The sequence below is a fragment of the Scyliorhinus torazame genome, chromosome 13, assembly GCF_047496885.1.
Source record: "Scyliorhinus torazame isolate Kashiwa2021f chromosome 13, sScyTor2.1, whole genome shotgun sequence".
Lineage (NCBI taxonomy): Eukaryota > Metazoa > Chordata > Chondrichthyes > Carcharhiniformes > Scyliorhinidae > Scyliorhinus > Scyliorhinus torazame.
This window is the reverse complement of record NC_092719.1, coordinates 225,289,853-225,315,369: the sequence shown is the minus strand read 5'-3', so window position 1 is coordinate 225,315,369 and position 25,517 is coordinate 225,289,853. Positions and strand designations below refer to the sequence as shown.

The 25,517-nt window shown below is 52.7% G+C and overlaps 1 protein-coding gene across 1 annotated transcript in view; it reads right to left on the bottom strand.

Moving 5' to 3' along the window:
* Window positions 1-25,517, bottom strand: part of LOC140388644 (laminin subunit beta-2-like) — a 305,667-nt gene that overhangs the window by 180,771 nt on the left and 99,379 nt on the right. Inside the window, 4 exon segments of the mRNA XM_072473108.1 lie at window positions 5,038-5,117; window positions 24,515-24,537; window positions 24,540-24,564; window positions 24,566-24,627. Of these exon segments, the coding sequence (XP_072329209.1) occupies window positions 5,038-5,117; window positions 24,515-24,537; window positions 24,540-24,564; window positions 24,566-24,627 (190 nt within the window).

Genomic DNA, 25,517 nt, shown 5'->3' with positions numbered 1-25,517 from the left:
GCAGGCCATGGCCCAGTCTCAGCAGGCCATCGCTGAGGGCATCGGCGCCAGTGGCCATGTGCGAGCTGGCGTCGCACTGTCGCAGACAGGGTTCGACAACCCCCTGGGCTCCATGGCTGCCCCTGTCGATACCAGCACGGGCCTCCAGGACTGGCAGCGCCAGATGTCGGGGGCGCGTCGGATGGCCAGTCCGTTCGCATCCCCCACCCATGTAGAGGCCTGGGGGCCATCGGGCACCCCGAGGGAGGAGGAGGTGGTGTGGTCCGTCCCGGCTCCCTCTGTAGGGGAGGTCCCGGTACACCGCGACACCTCGGACTCCCCCCCTTCCGTCCCAGGTGCATCGGGTGGGCAACGGGCAGGACAGGCTGGCAGCTCGCCATCCCAGTCGCCCGGGCCGCAGCCTGGCCCATCTAGGCCAGGACGCCCCAGGAAACGGCCGCCAAAGGGATCCAGTGTCAGAGGGCAGGAATCACAGGAGTCCACCTCCAGTTCTGCTGTACCGTCTGGGGAACCACGTAGACGTAGTCAAAGGGCCCGTAAGGCCAAACAATTAGACACTGAGTAAGTTGGCACGGGTGCAGGGCACAGATGAGTTTTAGGCGCTAGGGCACGTGCATGAACTCCTTTGGTTATTAAAGTCAATGTTACACCTACCGAAGCTGCCTTTGTGCTCTGTCCAAAGTGTGCGGGGGTGTCATGTACGTTGAGCGCAAGTGTGTGTGTGAGGGGTGGTCTTACCTCAGCCCCAGGTGAGTCTGCCCCCTTCCCCCTGGGCCGCCATCAACATCCCCCGGGCAGAGGACGGGACCGTGCGCTGCAGTGTCACAGCCGCATGCAGGGATGGTCCGGGTGGATGGTGGTACTGTGGCCATGGGTCAGACATAGTCCAACGATGTAGAGCCAGGAGCTCATCGGAGGCGGGTTGTCATCATTCTCCATGGCCTGCGATAGACACGCGTCCACCCGCAACTGGGTGAGCCCGGCCCGTTGTGCCGCCGGTGGATCGGCAATTGGGAGTGGGGGGGTGGTGTGCATGCGGGTGGGGTGTGTGGGGTTGGGGAGGGGGGTGATGGTGCTGGGTGGATGGATGGGTGGGGGGTGTGGGTGGTCGGCTGTTGTCATGGTGTGCGGTCTGTGGCCATACTACCCGATTCCCACGCCCATCTAGTCAGTGAAGCGGGCGTCTATCAGTCTGTCCCGTGCCCGCTGGGCCAGCCGGTAACGGTGGACAGCCACCCGCCTGTGTCTACCCCGTCTGCCCTGACCATTGCCCCCATCCCCCTCATCTGGGGAGGACTGGGCCTCTTCCTGCTGCTCCTCCACTCCGCCCTCCTCTGCCTGCGGCACATCGCCCCTCTGCTGGGCTATGTTGTGCAGGACGCAGCACACCACAATGATGCGGCCGACCCTATCTGACCGATACTGGAGGGCGCCCCCAGAGAGGTCCAGGCACCTGAAACGCATCTTCAGCACGCCAAAGCACCTCTCGATCACTCCCCTTGTCGCTACATGGGCATCATTGTAGCGGTTCTCCGCCTCATTGCGTGGCCTCCGTATAGGCGTCATCAGCCACGATCGCAATGGGTAGCCCCTGTCGCCCAGCAACCAGCCCCTCAGCCGGGGATGGCGTCCCTCGTACATGCCGGGGATGGATGACCGCGACAACACGAATGAGTCGTGTACACTGCCTGGGTAACGGACGCAGACGTGCAGGATCATCATGCGGTGGTCGCAGACCACCTGTACGTTCATCGAATAGGTCCCCTTCCTATTAGTGAACACGGCCCTGTTATCTGCAGGTGGCCGCACGGCGACGTGCATCCCATCGATCGCGCCCTGGACCATGGGGAACCCGGCAATGGCAGAGAAGCCCACGGCCCGGGCATCTTGGCTGGCCCGGTCCACGGGGAAGCGGATGTAGCGGTGCGCCATGGCATAAAGGGCATCTGTCACTGCCCGGATGCACCGATGCACCGATGTCTGCGATATGCCGGACAGGTCCCCACTCGGTGCCTGGAATGACCCCGTTGCATAAAAGTTCAGGGCCACCGTAACCTTGACGGACACGGGGAGAGGGTGTCCCCCGCCAGTGCCACGCGGTGACAGGTGTGCCAGCAGGTGGCAGATGTGTGCCACGGTTTCCCGGCTCATCCGGAGTCTCCTCCTGCATTCCCGGTCCGTGAGGTCCTGGTATGACTGCCGGGGCCGGTACACACGGGGCGCCCTCGGGTGCCTCTGTTGCCGTGGGGCCGCGACGTCCTCCTCCCCCTCCTCGTCCTGTCGGTCAGGTGTCCCTCCAGCCTGGGCGGCTGCCGCCTGCCCCTCTGCGGCAGCCTGCGCCGCCTCTCTGGCACGCTCCTCCTCCTCCTCCTCCTCCTCATCCAGGGCAACATAGACATGAGCGGCTGCCACCACGGCGGCCAACATCGCTGGATAATCTGAAAACATGACGACCTGGTGGGGGGGAGGGGAACGACGACATGTCATCATTGCCCATATCCCCTCCTCCCCCCAGCCAGGTGGCATGGACCGCATGGGTCCAACTGTTGGAGGCTGGCACCTGGCCAGGTGGACCAACTCATTTGCCCTCCCATCACCCACCCCGGCACGGACCCCCTCCCCAACCCCCAACCTCCACCCCGGCACGGACCCCCTCCCCAACCCCCAACCTCCACCCCAGCACGGACCCCCCCCCCCAACCTCCACCCCGGCACGGAAACCCTCCCCAACCTCCACCCCGGCACGGAACCCCTCCCCAACCCCCAACCTCCACCCCGGCACGGACCCCCCCCCCCCAACCTCCACCCCGACACGGACCCCCTCCACAACCCCCAACCTCCACCCCGGCACGGACCCCCTCCCCAACCTCCACCCCGGCACGGACCCCCCCCCCCAACCTCCACCCCGGCACGGACCCCCTCCCCAACCCCCAACCTCCACCCCGGCACGGACCCCCTCCCCAACCCCCACCCCAGCACGGACCCCCCCCAACCTCCACCCCGGCACGGAACCCCTCCCCAACCCCCAACCTCCACCCCGGCACGGACCCCCCCCCCAACCTCCACCCCGGCACGGAACCCCTCCCCAACCTCCACCCCGGCACGGACCCCCCCCCCCCAACCTCCACCCCGGCACGGACCCCCTCCCCAACCCCCAACCTCCACCCCGGCACGGACCCCCTCCCCAACCCCCAACCTCCACCCCAGCACGGACCCCCCCCCAACCTCCACCCCAGCACGGAACCCCTCCCCAACCCCCAACCTCCACCCCGGCACGGACCCCCCCCCCCCAACCTCCACCCCGGCACGGACCCCCTCCCGGCACTCCCCCGGAGCCCAGACTACTCTAACCACCCCCCCCCCCCCCCGCCGCACACACACACACACACAAGCCGAGACACACCTCTCCTCAGGCAATCAGTCTGCGGCCACGCCATTTCCTGCCCAGAGCCAACCCCCCAGGCCGTCACTCACCTCCTCGCTGGTCGGCGTGAGCCTGGAGCACCGGGTCACGCCGATGAAAAGGAGGTTTGATTGACGTCGACGTGAACGGTCATCACGTCGACGGGACTTCGGCCCATCCGGAAGGGAGAATATCGGCAGGCCGAAAATCGGCTGCCTTGCGCAGACCCGTGACATTCTCCGCGGCAGCGGCGCCATTAACGCCCCGCCGACTTTTCTCCCTTCGGAGACTTCGGCGGGGGCGGGGGCGGGATTCACGGCGGCCAACGGCCATTCTCCGACCCGGCGGGGGGTCGGAGAATGACGCCCCCCGATAGTGCAGAAGGAGGCCATTCGGCCCATCGGACCTGTACCAACCCACCGAAAGAGCCCCCTAGCCAGGTCCACCCTCCCATTCGCCCCGCCCTATCCTCGTAACCTAACCTGCACATCCCTGCACACTAGGGCAATCTATCATGGCCAATCCACCTAACCTGCACATCTTTGGACTGTGGGAGGAAACCGGAGCACCCGGAGGAAACCCACGCAGACACAGGGAGAACGTGCAGACTCCGCACAGACAGTGACCCAAGCCGGAATCGAACCTGGGACCCTGGTGCTTGTGAGGCAGCAGTGCTAACCACTGTGCCTCCGTTTTCACCCAGAGGATGGTGACTCTTTGGAACTCTTTCGGAAGAGATGGTGGAATCAGTCTGAAGATTCGTGAAGCAGAGGTGGACAGATTCTCGGTCAGCAAAGGGGCGGGCAGGTGCAGATTCTCGGTCAGCAAAGGGGCGGGCAGGTGGACAGATTCTCGGTCAGCAAAGGGGCGGGCAGGTGCAGATTCTCGGTCAGCAAAGGGGCGGGCAGGTGCAGATTCTCGGTCAGCAAAGGGGCGGGCAGGTGCAGATTCTCGGTCAGCAAAGGGGCGGGCAGGTGCAGATTTCAGGATACTGGCCAACCAGCCGGAATCTTACTAAATAGTGGTGCAGGTTCGAGGGGCATGGCCTTCTCCTCATCCTTGTTCAGACGCAAGGTGAGATAAGGAGAAATGTATTCACTCAGTGCGCTGTGAATGTTTGGAGGTCTCTGCCTCAGACATCTCGATGCTCAGAGAATAAACATATTCAGGAACGACATCGATAGGTTTTTAGGTATGAAGAGAATCAAAGTCTATGTGACTAGGCAGGAAAGTGAAGTTCACATAGAGGATCAGCTGTGATCTTATCGAACGGCAGAGCAGGCTCGAGGGGCCGAATTGCCTCCTGCTGCCTCCATTTCTAATGTTTTTATGTACGTTACCTCTCCTGTGCCGTCCCCGAGTGTGTTTGATTTGATCTGTAGTGCTCGAAAGGGGGAAAGTTCCCGTTACCAACAGGATCAGACAATTGTTTCAGCAAATTAAAGAAACACATTAATCTTCTCAAGCAGTTGACCAGAAAACAGAACAGCAATCTCCCGCAAACAATTTCTGACCATTGAAATTCCTTCCCTCGCTGCGTTGTGGATGGACGATTCTCTCCCGAATCCCAGTCACAATCCCAGCCTTTCAAATACGTTATTGAGGAACATTAAATTGAATGAATTTTCTACTCACTGGTTGTCATATGCTCCTCCCACATCACAGTCACATGCTCGGCAGCCATTGAGGTCATGGCTCAGTGCCCAGTGCTCAACCTGCGGCAAATCAGAACATCAGACTCACATCATCCAGCTGAGTCAGGTACAACAGGGCTTATTCCACACAGGCAGGCGTACACTCTCACAGAGACAGATATACACACGGGTACACTCTCACACACACAATATACACACACGGGTACACTCTCACAGAGACAGGAATACACACAGGTACACTCCCACAGAGACAGATATACACACGGGTACACTCTCACAGAGACAGGTATACACACAGGTACACTCTCTCACACACACAGATACACACACGGGTACACTCCCACAGAGAAAGGTATACACACGGGTACACTCACACACACAATATACACACGGGTACACTCATAGAACATAGAACAATACAGCGCAGTACAGGCCCTTCGGCCCACGATGTTGCACCAAAACAAAAGCCATCTAACCTACACTATGCCATTATCATCCATCTGCTTATCCAATAAACTTTTAAATGCCCTCAATGTTGGCGAGTTCACTACTGTAGCAGGTAGGGCATTCCACGGCCTCACCACTCTTTGCGTGGGGCCGTGGAATGCCCTCACACACACAGATATACACACGGGTACACTCTCACAGAGACAGGTATACACACAGGTACACTCACACACACAGATATACACACGGGTACACTCACACACACAGATATACACACAGGTACACTCTCACACACACAGGTATACACACGGGTACACTCTCTGACACAGACAGATATACACACGGGTACACTCTCACACACGGACAGATATACACACGGGTACACTCTCACACACAGACAGATATACACACGGGTACACTCTCACAGAGACAGATATACACACGGGTACACTCTCACACAGACAGATATACACACGGGTACACTCTCACACTGACAGGTATACACACGGGTACACTCTCTCACACAGACAGATATACACACGGGTACACTCTCACACACAGACAGATATACACACAGGTGCACTCTCTCACACAGACAGATATACACACGGGTACACTCTCTCACACAGACAGATATACACATGGGTACACTCTCACAGAGACAGGTATACACATGGGTACACACTCTCACACACAGGTATACACACGGACACACTCTCACACACAGGTATACACACGGGTACACTCACACACAGACAGGTATACACACGGGTACACTCACACACACAGACAGATATACACACGGGTACACTCACACACACAGATATACACACGGGTACACTCTCATCCACACAGGTATACACACGGGTACACTCTCTGACACAGACAGATATACACACGGGTACACTCTCACACACAGACAGATATACACATGGGTACACTCTCACAGAGACAGGTATACACACGGGTACACACTCTCACACACACAGATATACACAAGGGTACACTCTCACACACACAGGTATAGACACGGGTACACACACACACAGATATACACACGGGTACACTCTCACACACACAGATATACACAAGGGTACACTCTCACACACACAGATATACACACAGGTACACTCACACACACAGGTATACACACGGGTACACTCTCACACACACAGGTACACTCTCCTCACACAGACAGGTATACACACGGGTACACTCTCACACAGACAGATATACACACGGGTACACTCTCTCACACAGACAGATATACACACGGGTACAACACAGACAGATATACACACGGGTACACTCTCTCACACAGACAGATATATACACACGGGTACACACTCTCACACAGACAGATATACACACGGGTACACTCTCACACAGACAGATCTACACACGGGTACACTCTCATACACAGACAGATATACACACGGGTACACTCTCTCACACAGACAGATATACACACGGGTACACTCTCACACAGACAGATATACACACGGGTACACTCATTCACACAGACAGATATATACACACGGGTACACTCTCATACACAGACAGATATACACACAGGTACACTCTCACACAAACAGATATACACACGGGTACACTCTCACACACAGACAGATATACACACAGGTACACTCTCACACACACAGATATACACACAGGTACACTCTCACACAACAGGTATACACATGGGTACACTCTCACACACACAGGTACACTCTCCTCACACAGACAGGTATACACACGGGTACACTCTCACACAGACAGATATATACACGGGTACACTCTCTCACACAGACAGATATACACACGGGTACAACACAGACAGATATACACACGGGTACACTCTCTCACACAGACAGATATATACACACGGGTACACACTCTCACACAGACAGATATACACACGGGTACACTCTCACACAGACAGATCTACACACGGGTACACTCTCATACACAGACAGATATACACACGGGTACACTCTCTCACACAGACAGATATACACACGGGTACACTCTCACACAGACAGATATACACACGGGTACACTCATTCACACAGACAGATATATACACACGGGTACACTCTCATACACAGACAGATATACACACAGGTACACTCTCACACAAACAGATATACACACGGGTACACTCTCACACACAGACAGATATACACACAGGTACACTCTCACACAAACAGATATACACACGGGTACACTCTCACACACAGACAGATATACACACGGGTACACTCTCACACAGACAGATATACACATGGGTACACTCTCACACAGACAGATATACACACGGGTACACTCTCACACAGACAGATATACACATGGGTACACTCTCACACAGACAGATATACACACGGGTACACTCTCACACAGACAGATATACACACGGGTACACTCTCACACACAGACAGATATACACACAGTTACACTCTCACACAAACAGATATACACACGGGTACACTCTCACACAGACAGATATACACATGGCTACACTCTCACACAGACAGACGTATACATGTGGACACTCTCACACAGACAGATATACACACGGGTACACTCTCACACAGACAGATATACACATGGGTACACTCTCGCACAGACAGATATACACATGGGTACACTCTCACACAGACAGATATACACACGGGTACAACACAGACAGATATACACACGGGTACACTCTCTCACACAGACAGATATATACACACGGGTACACACTCTCACACAGACAGATATACACACGGGTACACTCTCACACAGACAGATCTACACACGGGTACACTCTCATACACAGACAGATATACACACGGGTACACTCTCTCACACAGACAGATATACACACGGGTACACTCTCACACAGACAGATATACACACGGGTACACTCATTCACACAGACAGATATATACACACGGGTACACTCTCATACACAGACAGATATACACACAGGTACACTCTCACACAAACAGATATACACACGGGTACACTCTCACACACAGACAGATATACACACAGGTACACTCTCACACAAACAGATATACACACGGGTACACTCTCACACACAGACAGATATACACACGGGTACACTCTCACACAGACAGATATACACATGGGTACACTCTCACACAGACAGATATACACACGGGTACACTCTCACACAGACAGATATACACATGGGTACACTCTCACACAGACAGATATACACACGGGTACACTCTCACACAGACAGATATACACACGGGTACACTCTCACACACAGACAGATATACACACAGTTACACTCTCACACAAACAGATATACACACGGGTACACTCTCACACAGACAGATATACACATGGCTACACTCTCACACAGACAGACGTATACATGTGGACACTCTCACACAGACAGATATACACACGGGTACACTCTCACACAGACAGATATACACATGGGTACACTCTCACACAGACAGATATACACACGGGTACACTCTCACCGAGACAGATATACACACGGGTACACTCTCACACAGACAGATATACACATGGGTACACTCTCACACAGATATACACACGGGTACACTCTCACACAGACAGATATACACATGGGTACACTCTCACACAGACAGATATACACACAGGTACACTCTCACACAGACAGATATACACACGGGTACACTCTCATACACAGACAGATATACACACAGTTACACTCTCACACAGACAGATATACACACGGGTACACTCTCACACAGACAGATATACACACGGGTACACTCTCACACAGACAGATATACACATGGGTACACTCTCACACAGACAGATATACACACGGGTACACTCTCACACAGACAGATATACACACGGGTACACTCTCACACAGACAGATATACACACGGGTACACTCTCACACAGACAGATATACACAGGGGTACACTCTCACACAGACAGATATACACACGGGTACACTCTCACACAGACAGATATACACACGGGTACACTCTCACACAGACAGATATACACACGGGTACACTCTCACACAGACAGATATACACACGGGTACACTCTCACACAGACAGATATACACACGGGTACACTCTCACACACACAGGTATACACACGGGTACACTCTCACACAGACAGGTATACACACGGGTACACTCTCACACAGACAGGTATACACACGGGTACACTCTCTCACACAGACAGATATACACACGGGTACACTCTCACACAGACAGATATACACACGGGTACACTCTCACACAGACAGATATACACACGGGTACACTCTCACACAGACAGATATACACACGGGTACACTCTCTCACACAGACAGATATACACACGGGTACACTCTCACACACAGACAGATATACACACGGGTACACTCTCACACAGACAGATATACACACGGGTACACTCTCACACAGACAGATCTACACACGGGTACACTCTCATACACAGACAGATATACACACGGGTACACTCTCTCACACAGACAGATATACACACGGGTACACTCTCACACAGACAGATATACACACGGGTACACTCATTCACACAGACAGATATATACACACGGGTACACTCTCATACACAGACAGATATACACACAGGTACACTCTCACACAAACAGATATACACACGGGTACACTCTCACACACAGACAGATATACACACAGGTACACTCTCACACAACAGGTATACACATGGGTACACTCTCACACACACAGGTACACTCTCCTCACACAGACAGGTATACACACGGGTACACTCTCACACAGACAGATATATACACGGGTACACTCTCTCACACAGACAGATATACACACGGGTACAACACAGACAGATATACACACGGGTACACTCTCTCACACAGACAGATATATACACACGGGTACACACTCTCACACAGACAGATATACACACGGGTACACTCTCACACAGACAGATCTACACACGGGTACACTCTCATACACAGACAGATATACACACGGGTACACTCTCTCACACAGACAGATATACACACGGGTACACTCTCACACAGACAGATATACACACGGGTACACTCATTCACACAGACAGATATATACACACGGGTACACTCTCATACACAGACAGATATACACACAGGTACACTCTCACACAAACAGATATACACACGGGTACACTCTCACACACAGACAGATATACACACAGGTACACTCTCACACAAACAGATATACACACGGGTACACTCTCACACACAGACAGATATACACACGGGTACACTCTCACACAGACAGATATACACATGGGTACACTCTCACACAGACAGATATACACACGGGTACACTCTCACACAGACAGATATACACATGGGTACACTCTCACACAGACAGATATACACACGGGTACACTCTCACACAGACAGATATACACACGGGTACACTCTCACACACAGACAGATATACACACAGTTACACTCTCACACAAACAGATATACACACGGGTACACTCTCACACAGACAGATATACACATGGCTACACTCTCACACAGACAGACGTATACATGTGGACACTCTCACACAGACAGATATACACACGGGTACACTCTCACACAGACAGATATACACATGGGTACACTCTCACACAGACAGATATACACATGGGTACACTCTCACACAGACAGATATACACACGGGTACAACACAGACAGATATACACACGGGTACACTCTCTCACACAGACAGATATATACACACGGGTACACACTCTCACACAGACAGATATACACACGGGTACACTCTCACACAGACAGATCTACACACGGGTACACTCTCATACACAGACAGATATACACACGGGTACACTCTCTCACACAGACAGATATACACACGGGTACACTCTCATACAGACAGATATACACACGGGTACACTCATTCACACAGACAGATATATACACACGGGTACACTCTCATACACAGACAGATATACACACGGGTACACTCTCACACACAGACAGATATACACACGGGTACACTCTCACACAGACAGATATACACATGGGTACACTCTCACACAGACAGATATACACACGGGTACACTCTCACACAGACAGATATACACATGGGTACACTCTCACACAGACAGATATACACACGGGTACACTCTCACACAGACAGATATACACACGGGTACACTCTCACACACAGACAGATATACACACAGTTACACTCTCACACAAACAGATATACACACGGGTACACTCTCACACAGACAGATATACACATGGCTACACTCTCACACAGACAGACGTATAAATGTGGACACTCTCACACAGACAGATATACACACGGGTACACTCTCACACAGACAGATATACACATGGGTACACTCTCACACAGACAGATATACACACGGGTACACTCTCACCGTGACAGATATACACACGGGTACACTCTCACACAGACAGATATACACACGGGTACACTCTCACACAGATATACACACGGGTACACTCTCACACAGACAGATATACACATGGGTACACTCTCACACAGACAGATATACACACGGGTACACTCTCACCGAGACAGATATACACACGGGTACACTCTCACCGAGACAGATATACACACGGGTACACTCTCACACAGACAGATATACACATGGGTACATTCTCACACAGATATACACACGGGTACACTCTCACACAGACAGATATACACATGGGTACACTCTCACACAGACAGATATACACACAGGTACACTCTCACACAGACAGATATACACACGGGTACACTCTCATACACAGACAGATATACACACAGTTACACTCTCACACAGACAGATATACACACGGGTACACTCTCACACAGACAGATATACACACGGGTACACTCATTCACACAGACAGATATATACACACGGGTACACTCTCATACACAGACAGATATACACACAGGTACACTCTCACACAAACAGATATACACACGGGTACACTCTCACACACAGACAGATATACACACAGGTACACTCTCACACAAACAGATATACACACGGGTACACTCTCACACACAGACAGATATACACACGGGTACACTCTCACACAGACAGATATACACATGGGTACACTCTCACACAGACAGATATACACACGGGTACACTCTCACACAGACAGATATACACATGGGTACACTCTCACACAGACAGATATACACACGGGTACACTCTCACACAGACAGATATACACACGGGTACACTCTCACACACAGACAGATATACACACAGTTACACTCTCACACAAACAGATATACACACGGGTACACTCTCACACAGACAGATATACACATGGCTACACTCTCACACAGACAGACGTATACATGTGGACACTCTCACACAGACAGATATACACACGGGTACACTCTCACACAGACAGATATACACATGGGTACACTCTCACACAGACAGATATACACACGGGTACACTCTCACCGAGACAGATATACACACGGGTACACTCTCACACAGACAGATATACACATGGGTACACTCTCACACAGATAGATATACACACGGGTACACTCTCACCGAGACAGATATACACACGGGTACACTCTCACCGAGACAGATATACACACGGGTACACTCTCACACAGACAGATATACACATGGGTACACTCTCACACAGATATACACACGGGTACACTCTCACACAGACAGATATACACATGGGTACACTCTCACACAGACAGATATACACACAGGTACACTCTCACACAGACAGATATACACACGGGTACACTCTCATACACAGACAGATATACACACAGTTACACTCTCACACAGACAGATATACACACGGGTACACTCACACACAGACAGATATACACACAGTTACACTCTCACACAGACAGATATACACACGGGTACACTCTCACACACAGACAGATATACACACAGTTACACTCTCACACAGACAGATATACACATGGGTACACTCTCACACAGACAGATATACACACGGGTACACTCTCACACAGACAGATATACACATGGGTACACTCTCACACAGACAGATATACACACGGGTACACTCTCACACAGACAGATATACACACGGGTACACTCTCACACAGACAGATATACACACGGGTACACTCTCACACAGACAGATATACACATGGGTACACTCTCACACAGACAGATATACACACGGGTACACTCTCACACAGACAGATATACACATGGGTACACTCTCACACAGACAGATATACACACGGGTACACTCTCACACAGACAGATATACACACGGGTACACTCTCACACAGACAGATATACACACGGGTACACTCTCACACACACAGGTATACACACGGGTACACTCTCACACAGACAGGTATACACACGGGTACACTCTCACACAGACAGGTATACACACGGGTACACTCTCTCACACAGACAGATATACACACGGGTACACTCTCACACAGACAGATATACACACGGGTACACTCTCACACAGACAGATATACACACGGGTACACTCTCACACAGACAGATATACACACGGGTACACTCTCTCACACAGACAGATATACACACGGGTACACTCTCACACACAGACAGATATACACACGGGTACACTCTCACACAGACAGATATACACACGGGTACACTCTCACACAGACAGATCTACACACGGGTACACTCTCATACACAGACAGATATACACACGGGTACACTCTCTCACACAGACAGATATACACACGGGTACACTCTCACACAGACAGATATACACACGGGTACACTCATTCACACAGACAGATATATACACACGGGTACACTCTCATACACAGACAGATATACACACAGGTACACTCTCACACTAACAGATATACACACGGGTACACTCTCACACACAGACAGATATACACACAGGTACACTCTCACACACACAGATATACACACAGGTACACTCTCACACAACAGGTATACACATGGGTACACTCTCACACACACAGGTACACTCTCCTCACACAGACAGGTATACACACGGGTACACTCTCACACAGACAGATATATACACGGGTACACTCTCTCACACAGACAGATATACACACGGGTACAACACAGACAGATATACACACGGGTACACTCTCTCACACAGACAGATATATACACACGGGTACACACTCTCACACAGACAGATATACACACGGGTACACTCTCACACAGACAGATCTACACACGGGTACACTCTCATACACAGACAGATATACACACGGGTACACTCTCTCACACAGACAGATATACACACGGGTACACTCTCACACAGACAGATATACACACGGGTACACTCATTCACACAGACAGATATATACACACGGGTACACTCTCATACACAGACAGATATACACACAGGTACACTCTCACACAAACAGATATACACACGGGTACACTCTCACACACAGACAGATATACACACAGGTACACTCTCACACAAACAGATATACACACGGGTACACTCTCACACACAGACAGATATACACACGGGTACACTCTCACACAGACAGATATACACATGGGTACACTCTCACACAGACAGATATACACACGGGTACACTCTCACACAGACAGATATACACATGGGTACACTCTCACACAGACAGATATACACACGGGTACACTCTCACACAGACAGATATACACACGGGTACACTCTCACACACAGACAGATATACACACAGTTACACTCTCACACAAACAGATATACACACGGGTACACTCTCACACAGACAGATATACACATGGCTACACTCTCACACAGACAGACGTATACATGTGGACACTCTCACACAGACAGATATACACACGGGTACACTCTCACACAGACAGATATACACATGGGTACACTCTCACACAGACAGATATACACATGGGTACACTCTCACACAGACAGATATACACACGGGTACAACACAGACAGATATACACACGGGTACACTCTCTCACACAGACAGATATATACACACGGGTACACACTCTCACACAGACAGATATACACACGGGTACACTCTCACACAGACAGATCTACACACGGGTACACTCTCATACACAGACAGATATACACACGGGTACACTCTCTCACACAGACAGATATACACACGGGTACACTCTCACACAGACAGATATACACACGGGTACACTCATTCACACAGACAGATATATACACACGGGTACACTCTCATACACAGACAGATATACACACAGGTACACTCTCACACAAACAGATATACACACGGGTACACTCTCACACACAGACAGATATACACACAGGTACACTCTCACACAAACAGATATACACACGGGTACACTCTCACACACAGACAGATATACACACGGGTACACTCTCACACAGACAGATATACACATGGGTACACTCTCACACAGACAGATATACACACGGGTACACTCTCACACAGACAGATATACACATGGGTACACTCTCACACAGACAGATATACACACGGGTACACTCTCACACAGACAGATATACACACGGGTACACTCTCACACACAGACAGATATACACACAGTTACACTCTCACACAAACAGATATACACACGGGTACACTCTCACACAGACAGATATACACATGGCTACACTCTCACACAGACAGACGTATACATGTGGACACTCTCACACAGACAGATATACACACGGGTACACTCTCACACAGACAGATATACACATGGGTACACTCTCACACAGACAGATATACACACGGGTACACTCTCACCGAGACAGATATACACACGGGTACACTCTCACACAGACAGATATACACACGGGTACACTCTCACACAGATATACACACGGGTACACTCTCACACAGACAGATATACACATGGGTACACTCTCACACAGACAGATATACACACGGGTACACTCTCACCGAGACAGATATACACACGGGTACACTCTCACCGAGACAGATATACACACGGGTACACTCTCACACAGACAGATATACACATGGGTACACTCTCACACAGATATACACACGGGTACACTCTCACACAGACAGATATACACATGGGTACACTCTCACACAGACAGATATACACACAGGTACACTCTCACACAGACAGATATACACACGGGTACACTCTCATACACAGACAGATATACACACAGTTACACTCTCACACAGACAGATATACACACGGGTACACTCTCACACACAGACAGATATACACACAGTTACACTCTCACACAGACAGATATACACACGGGTACACTCTCACACACAGACAGATATACACACAGTTACACTCTCACACAGACAGACATACACATGGGTACACTCTCACACAGACAGATATACACACGGGTACACTCTCACACAGACAGATATACACACGGGTACACTCTCACACAGACAGATATACACACGGGTACACTCTCACACAGACAGATATACACATGGGTACACTCTCACACAGACAGATATACACACGGGTACACTCTCACACAGACAGATATACACACGGGTACACTCTCACACAGACAGATATACACACGGGTACACTCTCACACAGACAGATATACACACGGGTACACTCTCACACAGACAGATATACACACGGGTACACTCTCACACACACAGGTATACACACGGGTACACTCTCACACAGACAGGTATACACACGGGTACACTCTCACACAGACAGGTATACACACGGGTACACTCTCTCACACAGACAGATATACACACGGGTACACTCTCACACAGACAGATATACACACGGGTACACTCTCACACAGACAGATATACACACGGGTACACTCTCACACAGACAGATATACACACGGGTACACTCTCTCACACAGACAGATATACACACGGGTACACTCTCACACAGACAGATATACACACGGGTACACTCTCTCACACAGACAGATATACACACGGGTACACTCTCACACAGACAGATATACACACGGGTACACTCTCACACACAGACAGATATACACACGGGTACACTCTCACACAGACAGATATACACACGGGTACACTCTCTCACACAGACAGATATACACACGGGTACACTCTCACACAGACAGATATGTTTGAGGTGAGGGATGCAGTTAGTGTCCCTGCTGATTTTACCTGCAGGAAGTGCTGCCATCTCCAGCTCCTCCAAGACCGAGTTAGGGAACTGGAGCTGGAGTTGGAAGAACTTCGGATCATTCGGGAGGCAGAAGGGGGTCATAGATAGCAGCTTCGGGGAATTAGTTACACCAAAGATTGGAGATAGGTGGGTAACTGTAAGAGGGACTGGGAAAAAACAGTCAGTGCAGGGATCCCCTGCGGTCGTTCCCCTGAGAAACAAGTATACCGCTTTGGATACTTGTGGGGGGGACGACTTACCAGGGGTAAGCCATGGGGTACGGGCCTCTGGCACGGAGTCTGTCCCTGTTGCTCAGAAGGGAAGGGGGGAGAGGAGCAGAGCATTAGTAATTGGGGACTCTATAGTCAGGGGCACAGATAGGAGATTTTGTGGGAGCGTGAGAGACTCACGTTTGGTATGTTGCCTCCCAGGTGCAAGGGTACGTGATGTCTCGGATCGTGTTTTCCGGGTCCTTAGGGGGGAGGGGGAGCAGCCCCAAGTCGTGGTCCACATTGGCACTAACGACATAGGTAGGAAAGGGGACAAGGATGTCAGGCAGGCTTTCAGGGAGCTAGGATGGAAGCTCAGAACTAGAACAAACAGAGTTGTTATCTCTGGGTTGTTGCCCGTGCCACGTGATAGTGAGATGAGGAATAGGGAGAGAGAGCATTTAAACACGTAGCTACAGGGATGGTGCAGGCGGGAGGGTTTCAGATTTTTGGATAACTGGGGCTCTTTCTGGGGAAGGTGGGACCTCTACAGACAGGATGGTCTACATCTGAACCTGAGGGGCACAAATATCCTGGGGGGGAGATTTGTTAGTGCTCTTTGGGGGGGTTTAAACTAATGCAGCAGGGGCATGGGAACCTGGATTGTAGTTTTAGGGTAAGGGAGAATGAGAGTATAGAGGTCAGGAGCACAGATTTGACGTCGCAGGAGGGGGCCAGCGTTCAGGTAGGTGGTTTGAAGTGTGTCTACTTCAATGCCAGGAGTATACGAAACAAGGTAGGGGAACTGGCAGCGTGGGTTGGTACCTGGGACTTCGATGTTGTGGCCATTTCGGAGACATGGATAGAGCAGGGACAGGAATGGATGTTGCAGGTTCCGGGGTTTAGGTGTTTTAGTAAGCTCAGAGAAGGAGGCAAAAGAGGGGGAGGTGTGGCGCTGCTAGTCAAGAGCAGTATTACGGTGGCGGAGAGGATGCTAGATGGGGACTCTTCTGCCGAGGTAGTATGGGCTGAAGTTAGAAACAGGAAAGGAGAGGTCACCCTGTTGGGAGTTTTTTATAGGCCTCCTAATAGTTCTAGGGATGTAGAGGAAAGGATGGCGAAGATGATTCTGGATATGAGCGAAAGTAACAGGGTAGTTATTATGGGAGACTTTAACTTTCCAAATATTGACTGGAAAAGATATAGTTCGAGTACAATAGATGGGTCGTTTTTTGTACAGTGTGTGCAGGAGGGTTTCCTGAAACAATATGTTGACAGGCCAACAAGAGGCGAGGCCACGTTGGATTTGGTTTTGGGTAATGAACCAGGCCAGGTGTTGGATTTGGAGGTAGGAGAGCACTTTGGGGACAGTGACCACAATTCGGTGACGTTTACGTTAATGATGGAAAGGGATAAGTATACACCGCAGGGCAAGAGTTATAGCTGGGGGAAGGGCAATTATGATGCCATTAGACGTGACTTGGGGGGGATAAGGTGGAGAAGTAGGCTGCAAGTGTTGGGCACACTGGATAAGTGGGGCTTGTTCAAGGATCAGCTACTGCGTGTTCTTGATAAGTATGTACCGGTCAGACAGGGAGGAAGGCGTCGAGTGAGGGAACCGTGGTTTACCAGGGAAGTGGAATCTCTTGTTAAGAGGAAGAAGGAGGCCTATGTGAAGATGAAGTGTGAAGTTTCGGTTGGGGCGATGGATAGTTACAAGGTAGCGAGGAAGGATCTAAAGAGAGAGCTAAGACGAGCAAGGAGGGGACATGAGAAGTATTTGGCAGGAAGGATCAAGGAAAACCCAAAAGCTTTCTATAGGTATGTCAGGAATAAGCGAATGACTAGGGAAAGAGTAGGACCAGTCAAGGACAGGGATGGGAAATTGTGTGTGGAGTCTGAAGAGATAGGCGAGATACTAAATGAATATTTTTCGTCAGTATTCACTCAGGAAAAAGATAATGTTGTGGAGGAGAATGCTGAGCCCCAGGCTAATAGAATAGATGGCATTGAGGTACGTAGGGAAGAGGTGTTGGCAATTCTGGACAGGCTGAAAATAGATAAGTCCCCGGGACCTGATGGGATTTATCCTAGGATTCTATGGGAGGCCAGGGAAGAGATTGCTGGACCTTTGGCTTTGATTTTTATGTCATCATTGGCTACAGGAATAGTGCCAGAGGACTGGAGGACAGCAAATGTGGTCCCTTTGTTCAAAAAGGGGAGCAGAGACAACCCCGGCAACTATAGACCGGTGAGCCTCACGTCTGTAGTGGGTAAAGTCTTGGAGGGGATTATAAGGGACAAGATTTATAATCATCTAGATAGGAATGATATGATCAGGGATAGTCAGCATGGCTTTGTGAAGGGTAGGTCATGCCTCACAAACCTTATTGAGTTCTTTGAGAAGGTGACTGAACAGGTAGACGAGGGTAGAGCAGTTGATGTGGTGTATATGGATTTCAGCAAAGCGTTTGATAAGGTTCCCCACGGTAGGCTATTGCAAAAAATACGGAGGCTGGGGATTAAGGGTGATTTAGAGATGTGGATCAGAAATTGGCTAGCTGAAAGAAGACAGAGGGTGGTGGTTGATGGGAAATGTTCAGAATGGAGTACAGTCACAAGTGGAGTACCACAAGGATCTGTTCTGGGGCCGTTGCTGTTTGTCATTTTTATCAATGACCTAGAGGAAGGCACAGAAGGGTGGGTGAGTAAATTTGCAGATGATACTAAAGTCGATGGTGTTGTCGATAGTGTGGAAGGATGTAGCAGGTTACAGAGGGATATAGATAAGCTGCAGAGCTGGGCTGAGAGGTGGCAAATGGAGTTTAATGTAGAGAAGTGTGAGGTGATTCACTTTGGAAGGAATAACAGGAATGCGGAATATTTGGCTAATGGTAAAGTTCTTGAAAGTGTGGCTGAGCAGAGGGATCTAGGTGTCCATGTACATAGATCCCTGAAAGTTGCCACCCAGGTTGATAGGGTTGTGAAGAAGGCCTATGGAGTGTTGGCCTTTATTGGTAGAGGGATTGAGTTCCGGAGTCGGGAGGTCATGTTGCAGCTGTACAGAACTCTGGTCCGGCCGCATTTGGAGTATTGCGTACAGTTCTGGTCACCGCATTATAGGAAGGACGTGGAGGCTTTGGAGCGGGTGCAGAGGAGATTTACCAGGATGTTGCCTGGTATGGAGGGAAAATCTTATGAGGAAAGGCTGACGGACTTGAGGTTGTTTTCGTTGGAGAGAAGAAGGTTAAGAGGAGACTTAATAGAGGCATACAAAATGATCAGGGGGTTGGATAGGGTGGACAGTGAGAGCCTTCTCCCGCGGATGGATATGGCTGGCACGAGGGGACATAACTTTAAACTGAGGGGTAATAGATATAGGACAGAGGTCAGAGGTAGGTTCTTTACGCAAAGAGTAGTGAGGCCGTGGAATGCCCTACCTGCTACAGTAGTGAACTCGCCAACATTGAGGGCATTTAAAAGTTTATTGGATAAACATATGGATGATAATGGCATAGTGTAGGTTAGATGGCTTTTGTTTCGGTGCAACATCGTGGGCCGAAGGGCCTGTACTGCGCTGTATTGTTCTATGTTCTATGTTCTATGTACACATGGGTACACTCTCACAGAGACAGGTATACACACGGGTACACACTCACACAGACAGATATACACACGGGTACACTCTCACACAGACAGATATACACACGGGTACACTCTCACACAGACAGATATACACACGGGTACACTCTCACACAGACAGATATACACACGGGTACACACTCACACAGACAGATATACACACGGGTACACTCTCACACAGACAGACGTATACATGTGGACACTCTCCGAGATGGACGCGTGCACACTTACATATCGGCAAATACACAGAATCCCTCAGGGCTGGGCCTGGCTCAGATTCACATTCCCACAGAATGGAGCGAGGAGCGGTCAGCCTACTTTCACACAAACTGCCCGTCCTGTAACGGGACCACTCAAAGCTGCCGACTCCTCGAGGCTCTGCCAGGTTAAACAGGGGGATGAGGCTTCCATACTTAACCTCAGCTTCTGAATGAGGGAGGGGAAAATCCGCAGCAAGGTCGTTGGGCCTGATCAGAAAGATGGGAAGGAGTCGAGGAGAATATAATGTAAATCAAGAAATAGCAGCTCGCAAACATCAAATCTGAGTTTTATTTTAAATTCACGTTGCCAGCATCAATTTGTACCCTTTCTTCTTCATCTCCATTCCTACATGGGGCAATGTTTATCAAAACCGCCTCCTCCTACCTCCCTGCACAGCCGGCCATCTTTATATGTGATGCTTGGCTATTTGACTGTGTGCCCATCACAGTCACCCTGGGAATCAGGACCAGGAGCTCTGCTTTGACTGTTTTCACCTCCGTAGTCCAGAAGGCACTGAGGCCAATTGTAACGGGTCAATTAACTTGACACAGCCCCCTGGGTCCCTTGTGTCTGTGCGATAGAGTCCAGGGACGTTCGGCCTGGTGTCGCTCTGACCCCTGGAAAAGCTGACACCGGCTGCGTGATGCTGCTGCTGGGGACTGGGTCCTGGATCCTGCAACAGTCCTCGGTGGGGGGGGGGGGGCGGGTCCGGGGGGGGGGGATACAGTCTCGGTGGGGGGGGGCCGGGTCCGGGGGGGGATACAGTCTCGGTGGGGGGGGGGCCAGGTCCGGGGGGGGATACAGTCTCGGTGGGGGGGGGCCGGGTCCGGGGGGGGACTACAGTCTCGGTGGGGGGGGCCGGGTCCGGGGGGGATACAGTCTCGGTGGGGGGGGCCGGGTCCGGGGGGGGATACTGTCTCGGTGGGGGGGGCCGGGTCCGGGGGGGAATACAGTCTCGGTGGGGGGGGCCGGGTCCGGGGGGGATACAGTCTCGGTGGGGGGGGACCGGGTCCCGGGGGGGGATACAGTCTCGGTGGGGGGGGCTGGGTGCGGGGGGATACAGTCTCGGTGGGGGGGCCGGTTGGGGGGGGGTGGCGGCAGATACAGTCACTGTGGGGGGGCATGCAGTCACAGGGGGGGGGGGGTATACAGTCTCGGTGGGGGGGTGGGCGGGTGGGGGGGGGCAGATACAGTCACGGTGGGGGGGGGGGGCGGGGGAGGGGGCAGGTGGGGGGGCGGATACAGTCACAGTGGGGGGGGGATACAGTCACAGTGGGGGGGGATACAGTCACGGTGGGGGGGATACAGTCACGGTGGGGGGGGGCCGGGTGGGGGGGGGGCGGATACAGTCACGGTGGGGGGGGGGGGGGGGTGGTGCCAGGTGGGGGGGGGGGGGGCGATACAGTCTCGGTGGGGGGGGCCGGGTCCGGGGGGGGATACAGTCTCGGTGGGGGGGAGCCGGGTCCCGGGGGGGATACAGTCTCGGTGGGGGGGCCGGGTGGGGGGGGGCGGCAGATACAGTCACTGTGGGGGGGCATTCAGTCACAGTGGGGGGGGGGGATACAGTCTCGGTGGGGGGGTGGGCGGGTGGGGGGGAGCAGATACAGTCACGGTGGGGGGGGGGGGCGGGGGGAGGGGAGGGGGGCAGGTGGGGGGGCGGATACAGTCACAGTGGGGGGGGGATACAGTCACAGTGGGGGGGGGATACAGTCACGGTGGGGGGGATACAGTCACGGTGGGGGGGGGGGGGGGGGCCGGGTGGGGGGGGCGGATACAGCCACGGTGGGGGGGGGGTGGTGCTGGGTGGGGGGGGGGGGGGGCGGATACAGTCTCGTTGGGGGGGGCCGGGTGGGGGGGTCGGATACAATCTCGGTGGGGGGGGGGCCGGGTGGGGGAGGCCGGGTGGGGAAGGGCCGGGTGGGGGGGCGCCGGGTGGGGAAGGGCCGGGTGGGGGGGGCCGGGTGGGGAAGGGCCGGGTGGGGGGGGGGGCCGGGTGGGTGGGGCCGGGTGGGGGGGGTCCACGTGGGGAGGGCTGGGTGGGGGGGCCGGGTGGGGAGGGACCTGGTGGGGAGGGACCGGGTGGGGGGGCCGGGTGGGGGGGGGGATACAGTCACGGTTGGGGGGGGGGGGCGGGTGGGGGGGGGGGGGATACAGTCTCGGTGGGGGGGAGGGGGCGGGGGCGGGTGGGGGGGGAGGGGGCGTGTGGGGGGGGCGGATACAGTCACAGTGGGGGGGGATACAGTCACAGTGGGGGGGGATACAGTCACAGTGGGGGGGGGATACAGTCATGGTGGGGGGGGGGCCGGGTGGGGGGGCGGATACAGTCACGGTGGGGGGGGGCGGATACAGTCTCGGTGGGGGGGAGGCCGGGTGGGGGGATCAGATACAATCACGGTTGGGGGGGGGGGGGCCGGGTGGGGGGGGCCGGGTGGGGAAGGGCCGGGTGGGGGGGGTGCCGGGTGGGTGTGGGCCGGGTGAGGGGGGGTCCAGGTCGGGAGGGCCGGGTGGGGGGGGGCCGGTTGGGGGGGGCCGGGTGGGGAGGGACCTGGTGGGAGTGACCGGGTGGGGGGGGGGGTCGGGTGGGGGGGCCGGGTGGGGGGGGGGATACAGTCACGGTTGGGGGGGGGGGGCGGGTGGGGGGGGGGATACAGTCTCGGTGGGATGGGCCGGGTGGAGGGGGCGGATACAGAGACACGGGGGGGGGGGGGCAGATACACGCGGTGCACTCACCAGGCACTGGTTACAGCTGCGGCAGTCACCAGCCTCTTACAGAAACAGTCCTCCGCTGACAGGGTCACAGGGTAGTCCATCTGGCACCGTCCCAAACTGGTCGCACCAACAAGCTGCAGGACACACAGAACTAGTCATCATTACCCGTGAGCTCAGCGCTTCTCATTGACGCACCTCTCCTCAGAGACCAGGGTGTCATTCTCCGCCGGGGGATGCTCCGTTTTGCCGGCGCCCGGGGGTTTTCCCGACGGCATGGGGCTTCCCACAACGGGAAACCCCATTGACCGGCCCGCGTAACGGAGCATCCCGCCGGCGGGTCGGGGCAGAAATGTGGCGGGGCGGGGTGGAGAATTTCGCTCCAGGAGTCTGACAACCAGCAGAATGAGCACCATCCTTACCCCAGCTGATGGATTTGCTGGACTCCAGAACCTACAGGACTGAGGGGTGGGGGAAGCTCTCCCATTCGCCGGATGCCCGTATTGCCCGTTTAAAGTCTGCTCCAATCACACCTTTTCATTTTAATGTGGTTACTGCACATGCGCAGTCTTTGTTTAAAAGCAATCTGCCTCCTGCACCACCCTTTCCACTGGGCATGTCCCATTGCCCACTGGGCTGATCTGCATATCTGTGTGTATGGAAAGGGTTAATAACGGTCATGCTCGGCCAGGACCGCAAGAAACTTCAGAGAGTCGTGAACACCGCCCAGTCCATCACACGAACCTGCCTCCCATCCATTGACTCCATCTACACCTCCCGCTGCCTGGGGAAAGCGGGCAGTATAATCAAAGATCCCTCCCACCCGGCTTACTCACTCTTCCAACTTCTTCCATCGGGCAGGAGATACAGAAGTCTGAGAACACGCACGAACAGACTCAAAAACAGCTTCTTCCCCACTGAAGAAGAGACTCCTAAATGACCCTCTTATGGACTGACCTCATTAACACTACACCCTGTATGCTTCACCCGATGCCAGTGCTTATGAAGTTACATTGGTGTATGTTGT